The 13,239-nt window shown below is 45.1% G+C and overlaps 1 protein-coding gene across 2 annotated transcripts in view; it reads right to left on the bottom strand.

Moving 5' to 3' along the window:
• The window catches only part of ABCA2 (ATP binding cassette subfamily A member 2), a 226,346-nt gene extending 219,767 nt beyond the window's left edge, over nucleotides 1-6,579 (bottom strand). Inside the window, exons 1-2 of one of the 2 annotated variants that reach the window (XM_073599942.1) lie at nucleotides 6,473-6,579; nucleotides 6,151-6,357 (exon numbers count right to left, since the gene is read on the bottom strand). In XM_073599942.1, coding sequence (XP_073456043.1) covers nucleotides 6,151-6,216 — 66 coding nt within the window. In that variant the 5' untranslated portion in view covers nucleotides 6,217-6,357; nucleotides 6,473-6,579. Of the gene's footprint in view, nucleotides 1-6,150 lie in introns of both variants that reach the window. The other variant, XM_073599941.1, reaches the window with a different exon arrangement.
• Between the last annotated feature and the right edge of the window lie 6,660 nt (nucleotides 6,580-13,239).

Here is a 13,239-nt window from a genome sequence, read left to right as displayed (position 1 = left end):
AAAAATAATTTTTGCTCTAAATAAAGATGGCCTAGGCTATAAGAAGATTGCCAAGACCCTGAAACTGAGCTGCAGCACGGTGGCCAAGACCATACAGTGGTTTAACAGGACAGGTTCCACTCAGAACAGGCCTCGCCATGGTAGACCAAAGATGTTCAGTGTACGTGCTCAACGTCATATCCAGAGCTTGTCTTTGGGAAATAGATGTATGAGTGCTGCCAGCATTGCTGCAGAGGTTGAAGGGGTGGGGGGGGTCAGCCTGTCAGTGCTCAGACCATACGCCGCACACTGCATCAAATTGGTCTGCATGGCTGTCGTCCCAGAAGGAAGCCTCTTCTAAAGATGATGCACAAAAAAGCAAAAGTTTGCTGAAGACAAGCAGACTAAGGACATTACTGGAACCATGTCCTGTGGTCTGATAAGACCAAGATAAACTTATTTGGTTCAGATGGTGTCAAGCATGTGTGGCGGCAAACAGGTGAAGAGTACAAAGACAAGTGTGTCTTGCCTACAGTCAAGTATGGTGATGGGAGTGTCATGGTCTGGGGCTGCATGAGAGCTGCCGACACTGGGGAGCTACAGTTCATTGAGGGAACCATGAATGCCAACATGTACTGTGACATACCGAAGCAGAGCATGATCCCCCCCTTCGGATACTGGGCCGCAGGGCAGTATTCCAACATGATAACGACCTCAAACACACCTCCAAGAGGTAAATAGAGATATGTGGCGCTAACTCAAAGTGCATAAATGTGATGAAATAAATATAATCCAATTCTCCAAGTAAAGTGCATATGCGTAAAGAGCAAAATCACATAAATAATGTGACTAAACATCCATTAAATTCATAAGAAGTGACATCATAAACAGACACCTGACTCCATTACCCTTTAATAAAGTCACGTGGGCGGTGACGATACGCGTCAGGGAAGAGTCAGGTGTCATCACTTCCGGCCGCGACCGGAAGTACTGGGATCTGTACTGTATATGTAAGTTACTATGTTGTTTTTTAATAAACCTGCTTTGAATACTGCACAATGGGGATACTCCTTTCTATTGCATGCCTCCACCCAACTTGCCGAACTTGAGGCCTTCCATTTGGAGATTTGCCAGACCTGTGACGATCGGAGGAGACTGACCGATTGATGGTGTTTCATCCACTTCCTGATTGCAGGCTCGTCTTGACCCTAGGGGTCTTTGCTAGAGGTGAGAGGCTGGGGGAAACGTGTGGTGCACCACGGAGTACAGTTATCAAGAGGAATCTGTCACCTATCATTATTTGCACTTGCACTTTTTTCATCTATTTTTTTGCAGAAACTGTTTAATGAAGACTCACTTTGTTCATGTTGGAACTGTATTACATTAATTGGATCGGCTTGTGGCTATTTTTATAGCGTTTCTGCACTTTATGCGATTTTTGTTATTGCATGCAACTTTTTTTTTATCTCATGCGATTTTTTTTACATTTTTTCTAAATATGTGATTTTTTTTTTTATCTTGATGCACTTTTAGACTATCTTTGGATTTATTCACCTTCATTTGGATTTGTTTATTTATTTGATGTCATATTTCATGAATTTTCACTGTTATTTATCCGTCACTTCTTATGAATTTAATGGATGTTTAGTCACTCTATTTATGTGATTTTGCTCTTTACGCATATGCACTTTACTTGAAGAATTGGATTATTTTTATTTCATCACATTTATGCACTTTGAGTTAGCGCCACATATCTCTATTTACCCTATTGTTTTTCTGTGTGGGAACACTGCCATATGTGTGGCGGCTTCTTAGTCCTCTTTAGCTGCTTTGGCTCGCCTTGGTTTTGAGCATTAGTTTTCTTCTTTGTTTACACCTCCAAGAGAACCACTGCCTTACTAAAGAAACTGAGGGTAAAGGTGATGGACTGGCTAAGCATGTCTCCAGACCTAAACCCTATTGAGAATCTGTGGGGCATCCTCAAAACGGGAGGAGGATCAGTGCAAGGTCTCTAACATCCACCGGCTCCGTGATGTTGTTATGGAGGAGTGGAAGAGGACTCCAGTGGCAACCTGTGAAGCTCTGGTGAACCCCATGCCCAAGAGGGTTAAGGCAGTGCTGGAAAATAACGATGGCCACACAAAATATTGACACTTTGGGCCCAGTTTGGACATTTTCACCTAGGGGTGTACTCACTTTTGTTGCCAGCGGTTTAGACATTAATGGCTGTGTGTTGAGGTATTTTGAGGGGACAGCAAATTTACACTGTTATACAAGCTGTACACTCACTACTTTACTTTTTATTGTAGCAAAGTGTCATTTCTTCAGTGTTGTCACATGAAAAGATATAATAAAATATTTTCAAAAATGTGAGGGGTGTGCTCACTTTTGTGAAATACTGTAGGTAAGAAACAGCAGGGCCAGGATTATATCCAGGTAAGAGACAGCAGGGCCAGGATTATATACAGGTAAGAGACAGCAAGGCCAGGATTATATACGGGTAAGAGACAGCAGGGCCAGGATTATATACAGGTAAGAGACAGCAAGGCCAGGATTATATACGGGTAAGAGACAGCAGGGCCAGGATTATATACAGGTAAGAGACAGCAGGGCCAGGATTATATACAGGTAAGAGACAGCAAGGCCAGGATTATATACGGGTAAGAGACAGCAGGGCCAGGATTATATACAGGTAAGAGACAGCAGGGCCAGGATTATATGCAGGTAAGAGACAGCAGGGCCAGGATTATATGCAGGTAAGAGACAGCCAAAAATGAGTTCAGCAAACAGAAATGAAGTCAGAGCTCTAACGCTGGCATGCAAGGACAGTCCATTTCCCCATGTAAGAGACAGCTAGGAAAGCATTGGGGTGTATTGGAATTGACAAGTAAAGGGAATGAAGCTGGCTGCACCTAAAGAGACAGATAAAAGACAGTCGGCACAGAAAATCAGAGGAAATCTAAGTAAACAGCAGATGGTATACAGAGAAAGCAGAGAGCACCATATACAGGTAAGGGAGAGGAGAGGGTGTTATACAATGATATAGAAATGGAATAGAGCACAGCAGAACAAGGCAGGTAAGAGACGGCCAGCACAGAAAAAGTAAGAGAAAGACAGCAGAGAGCAACTCACACAGCTAAGAGACTGCAAGGGTGAAGAAGAGAGGAACACCACAAGCAAAGCACAGTCAGTATAGGATTACAATGCAGAACAGTATACAGGTAAGAGACGGCAGGGATGGAGAGAAGAGCACATGCATAGGTAAAAGACAGCAGAGATATACTAGCAAAGAACACATTCATGTAAGGGTGAAGTCAAGAATAGGGCATGCATTTAACGAAAAGGTACCAAGGATAAAGTAGTGAGCAGCATTCAGGTAAGAGACAAGAGGTATGGAGTAGAGAGCAGTATTCAGGTAAGAGACAAGAGGTATGGAGTAGAGAGCAGTATTCAGGTAAGAGACTGCAAAGGTGGAGTAGTGAGCAGCATATGGGTATGAGACAGCAGGGATTGGAGTAGTGCCCAGTATTCAGGTACCAGACAGCAGGGATGGAGTAAAGAGAAGCGTTCAGGTATGATACAGCAGGCACTGAGTAGGGGAGAAGAGATGGAGTAGAGAGCAGTGTTCAGGTATGAGACAGAAGAGATGCATTAGAGAGCAGTGTTCAGGTATGAGACAGAAGAGATGCATTAGAGAGCAGTGTTCAAATATCAGACAGCAGGGATGAGTAGCGAGAAGAGATGGAGTAGAGAGCAGTGTTCAGGTATGAGACAGCAGAGGTGGAGTAGAGAGCAGTGTTCAGGTATGAGACAGAAGAGATGGAGTAGAGAGCAGTGTTCAGGTATGAGACAGCAGGGGTGGAGTAAAGAGAAGTGTTCAAGTATGAGACAGAAGAGATGGAGTAGAGAGCAGTGTTCAGGTATGAGACAGCAGGGGTGGATTAGAAAATAGCATACTCAGGTAAGAGTCTGCAAAGATACAGTAGAGAGCAGGTAAGAGTAAAGAACAGCATTCAGGAGAGATCAATAGCCACCGGATTATGCAAGTAAGAGATAGCAGGGGTGGGGTAGAGACGACACACAGAAAAGAGATGATAGGGATGGAGTAGAGAGCACATATAGGTAAAAGACACCAAGAATGAAGTAGATGGCATTGGCATTAGGAGACAGCAGTAAAGGAAAGAATACTATCAGATTATACAAGGAGAGCTCAAAGATGGGGTAGAAGTTCAGGGATAGGGTAGAGATCAGTGTTCAGGTATGAGATGGAGTAGAGAGCAGTGTTCAGGTATGGGACAGCAGGGTGGATTAGAAAATAGCATACTCAGGTAAGACACCAAGAATGAAGTAGACGGCATTGGAAGTAGGAGACAGCAGTAAAAGAAAGAATACTATCAGATTATAGAAGGAGAGCTCAAGGATGGAGTAGAGCTCAGGGATGGGGTAGAAAGCTCAGGGACGGGGTAAAAGCTCAGGTGTTATAGATCAGGGATGGGGTAGAAGCTCAGGGACAGGGTTGAGATCAGGGATGGGGTAGAGATTAGGGACAGGGTAGAAGCTCAGGGATGGGGTAGAAGCTAAGGGACAGGGTAGAAATCAGGGACGGGGTAGAAATCAGGGACGGGGTAGAAATCAGGGACGGGGTAGAAGCTCAGGGACGGGGTAGAAGCTCAGGGACGGGGTAGAAGCTCAGGGACGGGGTAGAAGCTCAGGGACGGGGTAGAAGCTCAGGGACGGGGTAGAAGCTCAGGGACGGGGTAGAAGCTCAGGGACGGGGTAGAAGCTCAGGGACGGGGTGGAAGCTCAGGGACGGGGTGGAAGCTCAGGGACGGGGTAGAAGCTCAGGGACGGGGTGGAAGCTCAGGGAGGGGGTAGAGATTAGGGATGGGGTAGAAGCTCAGTGCAGGAACAGAGTAGATGGCACATGCATGGAAGAGACCTCAGGGACAGGTAGGTGTAGAGGGACAGGTGAGTGTAGAGGGACAGGTAGGTGTAGAGGGACAGGTAGGTGTAGAGGGACAGGTAGGTGTAGAGGGACAGGTAGGTGTAGAGGGACAGGTAGGTGTAGAGGGACAGGTAGGTGTAGAGGGACAGGTAAGTGTAGAGGGACAGGTAAGTGTAGAGGGACAGGTAAGTGTAGAGGGACAGGTAGGTGTAGAGGGACAGGTAGGTGTAGAGGGGCAGGTGAGTGTAGAGGGACAGGTAGGTGTAGAGGGACAGGTAGGTGTAGAGGGACAGGTAGGTGTAGAGGGGCAGGTGAGTGTAGAGGGACAGGTAGGTGTAGAGGGACAGGTAGGTGTAGAGGGGCAGGTGAGTGTAGAGGGACAGGTAGGTGTAGAGGGGCAGGTGAGTGTAGAGGGACAGGTAAGTGTAGAGGGACAGGTAGGTGTAGAGGGACAGGTAAGTGTAGAGGGACAGGTAAGTGTAGAGGGACAGGTAGGTGTAGAGGGACAGGTAGGTGTAGAGGGACAGGTAGGTGTAGAGGGGCAGGTGAGTGTAGAGGGACAGGTAAGTGTAGAGGGACAGGTAAGTGTAGAGGGACAGGTAGGTGTAGAGGGACAGGTGAGTGTAGAGGGACAGGTGAGTGTAGAGGGACAGGTAGGTGTAGAGGGACAGGTAGGTGTAGAGGGACAGGTGAGTGTAGAGGGACAGGTGAGTGTAGAGGGACAGGTGAGTGTAGAGGGACAGGTAGGTGATCTCAGATGACAAGGTATCAGGATCTACAGATAGCAGGCATTCAGTCTACAAGACATTCCAGGATAACATCACACCATTGGCACCAGCTGGAAAAGCCATATTTAAAGCCACACACACAGAGTCCAGCAAGTGACAGCCAAGATGGCAGGTAAGAAAAGCAGGTCACAGAGACGCAGTAAGTTCCCTGGCAGCGCCCTGTTGCTGATGACATTTGTCAATCTGTAACATAAGCCGGGTGTCACCTGTCGGTGAGGTCACCATCGTGGTACTGCCAGTGCCCACCACTACCCACCGGGCAGTCAGAGATCACTTCTATGTCAGTGATGGCACCGAGCAGAGACAGACATCCAATGTCCACCGTCTCCCATCACCCACATAGGCCCATTCTGCCAACACACTGCATTAACCCCCGGAGTGCCAGGATGCCCTCACCCTACCACAACTTTCTTCTATCCATCCAGATGGGGCACTTACCGGGCTCCTCCGTTTTAGGGTGACATTTTTCCAGAGCAGGAGGTGCAGCTGGTGCAGGAAGCCCATGGTGAGGGTCGGTGCCCCTGTGGTCGGTCTCTGATCTCTTGTACCAGCTGCTCATTTAAAGGGGTGAGAAGGTGGTGCGATGGCCATCCAGGATTGTGAAGCCAGGTTCATCTCACTCCTCGGTATATACAGGATCCACGTCTGCTGTATACAATACAAAACAACAATGGATTGTGGGAAAATCAGCTCTCGGAGGGGGGAGCAAAGACCCCCCAGTACCAGGCTAAGCTACGGCGCCCAGAGGTGGCACACTGACCACAAGTCCATCTAGTTCTGCGGTCTGGATAGCAATCAGCTGTGTTTTCATCTCTTGTATTGCCTCCTCCTCCTCTGCTGCATTGAGTTACATTCCCTGCCAGTCTGTCTAGGCCCTGCCCACTCTTAAAGGAGCAGTCCTCTCTTTTCTGCACTTACTGGAGCTCATTCATTAACCAAACTCATAACTGCAAGCGATGGAGCCTCTCAGGATCTGAAGTGTCTGGGATCGAAATCTAACCCAATGACATTTAGTTTGGGAAAGCAATGTGTATCAGAAATGATTGCCACAGTTTCTACTTTTTTTAAAAAAGATTTTAGAAGAACATTAAGGGTTCGATTACACCTGAAGAGCGATCTCCGATGGATCGCATATCACAGATCAGTGCAAGCGTGGCGAACAGGCAGGCAGAAAGCCTGTTCTATTTTTATTAGGACAGCCATACAAGCTTTTTGTATAGGAATTCCGCGCCGCAAGTGTTTGGCTCACAGTGGCGTTTCAGCCTCATTCACTTGAATGTGTCATGTTCGGTGGCGGCACAGCACTGCCCATCAAGCGCAACAGCAGAGATTGTATTTGCCATGCTGCGAATCAAAGAATTGCGCCACGTGTACACCCCTGTCCAGCTTCATTTTCAGTTTAAGAGGGGCAGGCATTATACAGTATCTGACAAAAGTGAGTACACCCCTCACATTTTTGTAAATATTTTATTCTATCTTTTCAAGTGACAACACTGAAGAAATGACACTTTGCTACAATGTAAAGTAGTGAGTGTACAGCTTGTATAACAGTGTAAATTTGCTGTCCCCTCAAAATAACAACACACAGCCATTAATGTCTAAACCGCTGGCAACAAAAGTGAGTACACCCCTAAGTGAAAATGTCCAAATTGGGCCTAAAGTGTCAATATTTTGTGTGGCCACCATTATTTTCCAGCACTGCCTTAACCCTCTTGGGCATGGAGTTCACCAGAGCTTCACAGGTTGCCACTGGAGTCCTCTTCCACTCCTCCATGACGACATCATGGAGCTGGTGGATGTTAGAGACCTTGTGCTCCTACACCTTCCATTTGAGGATGCCCCACAGATGCTCAATAGGGTTTTTAGACATGCTTGGCCAGTCCATCAGCTTTACCCTCAGCTTCTTTAGCAAGGCAGTGATCGTCTTGGAGGTGTGTTTGGGGTCATTATCATGTTGGAATACTGCCCTGCGGCCCAGTCTCCAAACGGAGGGGATCATGCTCTGCTTCAGTATGTCACAGTACATGTTGCCATTCATGGTTCCTTCAATGAACTGTAGATCCCCAGTGCCGGCAGCACTCATGTAGCCCCAGACCATGACACTCCCACCACCATACTTGACTGTAGGCAAGACACACTTGTCTTTGTACTCCTCACCTGGTGGCCACCACACACGCTTGACCCCATCTGAACCAATAAAGTTTATCTTGGTCTGAACAGACCACAGGACATGGTTCCAGTACTCATGTCCTTAGTCTGCTTGTCTTCAGAAAACTGCAGGCTTTCTTGTGCATCATCTTTAGAAGAGGCTTCCTTCTGGGATGACAGCCATGCAGACCAATTTGATGCAGTGTGCGGTGTATGGTCTGAGCACTGACAGGCTAACTCCGCCGAACCCAGAAAACTGCTCGTCTGTATGCTAGTCCGACGGACAAAAACCGATGCTAGGGCAGCTATTGGCTACTGGCTATCAACTTCCTTATTTTAGTCTGGTGTATGTCATCACGTACGAATCTGTCGGACTTTGGTGTGATCGTGTGTAGCGCAAAGGTAATGCTGCTCTTCAAGCCCTGCGGACCATGGAGAGAAAAATCTTCCACCCTTGATAAGGGTCAGGTGCAGACTGAGCTATGAGTAAGCATCTTTGCATGTGAAACACGTTAGCTACTGCTATCTCCTGACTGTATTTGATGACTTGTGTTGGTTTTTTATGATGGAATAAAGATGATCATTTTCAGAGTGCAGCAGTCCGGGATTTCCTTGTTCACGTGATCGTGTGTAGGCAAGTCCGGTCGCTAGAAAGTCCGCCGAAAGTCTGTCGGACAGGCTGTCGGACTTTTGTAGCTGAAAAGTCTGACCGTAAAAAAAAAATTTGTCACTGACAGTACTCTACTCTATGCTCTGGGGTTGATTTACTAAAACTGGAGAGTACAAAATCTGATGCAGCTCTGCATAGAATCAGCTTCCAGATTAGTTTTTGTTATAGCTGAGTAAGGATGAGCTCCGGCGTGTTCGCACACCCCACGTGCCGAGCCCACCAGGAAGTCGGCACTGCGCTAATCACAGGCAGCGAGACATTTCCCGATCTCTGCAGCCGCGCATCGCGAAAATGTCTCACTGCCTGTGATTAGCGCAGTGCCGACTTCCTGGCGGGCTCTACACGTGGGGTGTGAACACGCCGGAGCTCATCCTTATAGCTGATGTTAGAAGCTGATTGGTTACCATGCACAGCTGCACTAGATTTTGCACTCTCCAGTTCTAGTAAAACAACCCCATTGCATGATAGCAGTTTTGCCGAGATGAATTAATAACTAAAAAGAAAAGGGCTGAAATACAAGCCCCCTATGTGATAGCACACAAGGAGTGGCAGGTGCCCAGGTTCAAAGGCATCAGAGGCAGTGTTGCCAACCGCCAGTATTTTTACTGGCAGCCAGAAAAAAAAAAGGCATTTTTCTCCTGCCAGTAAAAGGAAAGGATTGCCAGTTAAAAACATGGTTGTGATGCTCAGCTCAGCCCTGCGCATGCACAGGTTCGGTTCGGAGCCAGCCGCAACCATCTGAGTGCACGCTAGTGTGTTTGGGCAGCGCAAGTGGGGGGGGGGGGGTCTGGTTGAGGCAGTGCCTGAGCAGGTCATGTGATGCAAGGACGCCTAGGGGAGCTGCCGGAGCCTCATTGTGGGTCTTCGGTACAGGAGCAAGGCAAGCCGGGAGCGGGACTGTCAGTGCGGTTTGGACTCGAGTGGACCAAAGGGACCACCTGTCATGGAGAGAGACTGTCACTGTGACTCAGGAGGGGACTTATCATGTCGCTGAGGTGTCATCATCATCTGTGCTGCTGTCAGTGTCACTGTGACAGTCAATTTCATGCATGTGTGCCTGCCCATTCTAATTTCTTGTCCTGTCCCTGAGCTACTCACTATTTTGAAAATAAAATATTAAGGCCGGGTTCACACTGCAACTGGCTGCAGATCACACAGGAGCGATGTGCATCCCTGTTCCCCATTTCAGGGACGAATCAGGGCCGATTCAATGCCCAAATCCGGCCCCGAAACGGAGCCAAAGACGCACATAGTTTCTGTGCAATGCGCTCCGCAACTGCAATGGAGATATGTGAACCGGCTCCATAGAGAGCCGGTCACATTCTCCTGCTATGCGAAATGGATGCAGGGAAACCCGCATCTAATTCGCATAGGTGTGAACACAGCCTAAATGTTTTTTTTTTATATCCACCTTAAATCACATTTCTATCTGCATATTGTACTTGTTTGTAGTCTAAATACTGAAATTTGCACTTAAAACTGTAATTTTGTAAATGACAGTAAAAATGGTGCTATGCCAGTAAATTTTGGGTGTCGTGTCAGTAAATTTCAATCTCGTAGGTTGGTAACACTGATCAGAGGTCTCTCTTGGCGTCTCTAGATCAGATACAGACGGAACTTAATCAGTTTTTCCTGGCCACATCAGCTGGGATCTGGCAGCTCTGAACTTGGAAGTGCTCAGAGCTGAGCACTTCTGGAAGAAATGATTATGAATTAAAATAGTTGCAGACTCGTTGGCAACCAGCCACATAAAGACAATTGCCACTTTGAGCAGGAATATATCATGTACAGCACAGCTTACACAGCATTGGTCAGGAGTATGAAAGGAGTGTACAGTGTACATCAAAGCATACAACGTGCAGGGGTCAGGGGGATGTAACATAGCATACAGAATAGTAATCACAGTATACAAGTCAGGAGGATGTAACATATAACATAGCATGTGGAGTGTAGTAATCACAGTATAAAAGTCAGGAGGATGCAACATATAAACATAGCATACAGAATGTAGTAATCGCAGTATACATGTCAGGAGGATGTAACATATAACATAGCATGCAGAGTGTAGTAATCACAGTATACAAGTCAGGAGGATGTAACATATAACATAGCATGCAGAGTGTAGTAATCACAGAATAGAAGTCAGGAGGATGTAACATATAACATAGCATACAGAGTGCAGTAATCACAGTATACAAGTCAGGAGGATGTAACATATAACATAGCATACAGAGTGTAGTATTCACAGTATACAAGTCAGGAGGATGTAACATATAACATAGCATACAGAGTGTAGTATTCACAGTATACATGTCAGGAGGATGTAACATATAACATAGCATACAGAGTGTAGTAATCACAGTATACATGTCAGGAGGATGTAACATATAACATAGCATACAGAGTGTAGTAATCACAGTATACAAGTCAGGAGGATGTAACATATAACATAGCATACAGAGTGTAGTAATCACAGTATACAAGTCAGGAGGATGTAACATATAACATAGCATACAGAGTGTAGTAATCACAGTATAGAAGTCAGGAGGATGTAACATATAACATAGCATACAGAGTGTAGTAATCACAGTATAGAAGTCAGGAGGATGTAACATATAACATAGCATGCAGAGTGTAGTAATCACAGTATACAAGTCAGGAGGATGTAACATATAACATAGCATGCAGAGTGTAGTAATCACAGTATACATGTCAGGAGGATGTAACATAAAACATAGCATGCAGAGTGTAGTAATCACAGTATACAATTCAGGAGGATGTAACATATAACATAGCATACAGAGTGTAGTAATCACAGTATAGAAGTCAGGAGGATGTAACATATAACATAGCATGCAGAGTGTAGTAATCACAGTATACAAGTCAGGAGGATGTAACATATAACATAGCATGCAGAGTGTAGTAATCACAGTATACATCTCAGGAGGATGTAACATATAACATAGCATGCAGAGTGTAGTAATCACAGTATACAAGTCAGGAGGATGTAACATATAACATAGCATACAGAGTGTAGTAATCACAGTATAGAAGTCAGGAGGATGTAACATATAACATAGCATACAGAGTGTAGTAATCACAGTATAGAAGTCAGGAGGATGTAACATATAACATAGCATGCAGAGTGTAGTAATCACAGTATACAAGTCAGGAGGATGTAAAATATAACATAGCATGCAGAGTGTAGTAATCACAGTATACATGTCAGGAGGATGTAACATAAAACATAGCATGCAGAGTGTAGTAATCACAGTATACAAGTCAGGAGGATGTAACATATAACATAGCATGCAGAGTGTAGTAATCACAGTATACAAGTCAGGAGGATGTAAAATATAACATAGCATGCAGAGTGTAGTAATCACAGTATACAAGTCAGGAGGATGTAACATATAACATAGCATGCAGAGTGTAGTAATCACAGTATACATGTCAGGAGGATGTAACATATAACATAGCATGCAGAGTGTAGTAATCACAGTATAGAAGTCAGGAGGATGTAACATATAACATAGCATACAGAGTGCAGTAATCACAGTATACAAGTCAGGAGGATGTAACATATAACATAGCATGCAGAGTGTAGTAATCACAGTATACAAGTCAGGAGGATGTAACATATAACATAGCATACAGAGTGTAGTAATCACAGTATACAAGTCAGGAGGATGTAACATATAACATAGCATGCAGAGTGTAGTAATCACAGTATACAAGTCAGGAGGATGTAACATATAACATAGCATGCAGAGTGCAGTAATCACAGTATACAAGTCAGGAGGATGTAACATATAACATAGCATACAGAGTGTAGTAATCACAGTATACATGTCAGGAGGATGTAACATATAACATAGCATACAGAGTGTAGTAATCACAGTATACATGTCAGGAGTATGTAACATATAACATAGCATGCAGAGTGTAGTAATCACAGTATACATGTCAGGAGAATGTAACATATAACATAGCATACAGAGTGTAGTAATCACAGTATACATGTCAGGAGGATGTAACATATAACATAGCATGCAGAGTGCAGTAATCACAGTATACAAGTCAGGAGGATGTAACATATAACATAGCATGCAGAGTGCAGTAATCACAGTATACAAGTCAGGAGGATGTAACATATAACATAGCATGCAGAGTGTAGTAATCACAGTATACATGTCAGGAGGATGTAACATATAACATAGAATGCAGAGTGCAGTAATCACAGTATACAGTATAAAAGTCAGGAGGATGTAACATATAACATAGCATGCAGAGTGTGGTAATCACAGTATACATGTCAGGAGGATGTAACATTATGCCCCTTACATTTTGGGTCAGTGAGCAGAGAAAAACAGCGCTGTGGTCAGAAGTTTATCTTGCTGGCCCCAAGGCTAAGTTAACATTCGTGTGTTGCTGGAATGTGTGCAAAATCTTGCGCTTTCCCCACAACACACAAAAACCTGCAGACACGTGGTGGTATCATAAATTCTTAACAGCATCCCCACACATCCATAAAGACATGTGTGTTCACGTGTGCCAAGACACACGGTAGCAAAAGTACCATGCGTTGTGGTGCGGCACAATTTTTCAGAAGGGTCATGGACTTCTTTAGTATGTTTTTCATGTGTGCGGCAACCCATTGAAATAGGGGAAAAAATCTGCACTGTCACTCGTGTGTAGGTGTGGATGGA

The sequence above is a fragment of the Aquarana catesbeiana genome, linkage group LG09 (genome assembly GCF_042186555.1).
Source record: "Aquarana catesbeiana isolate 2022-GZ linkage group LG09, ASM4218655v1, whole genome shotgun sequence".
NCBI lineage: Eukaryota > Metazoa > Chordata > Amphibia > Anura > Ranidae > Aquarana > Aquarana catesbeiana.
Note: the sequence above shows the minus strand (reverse complement) of the source record. Positions and strands in the feature narration are given on the sequence as shown.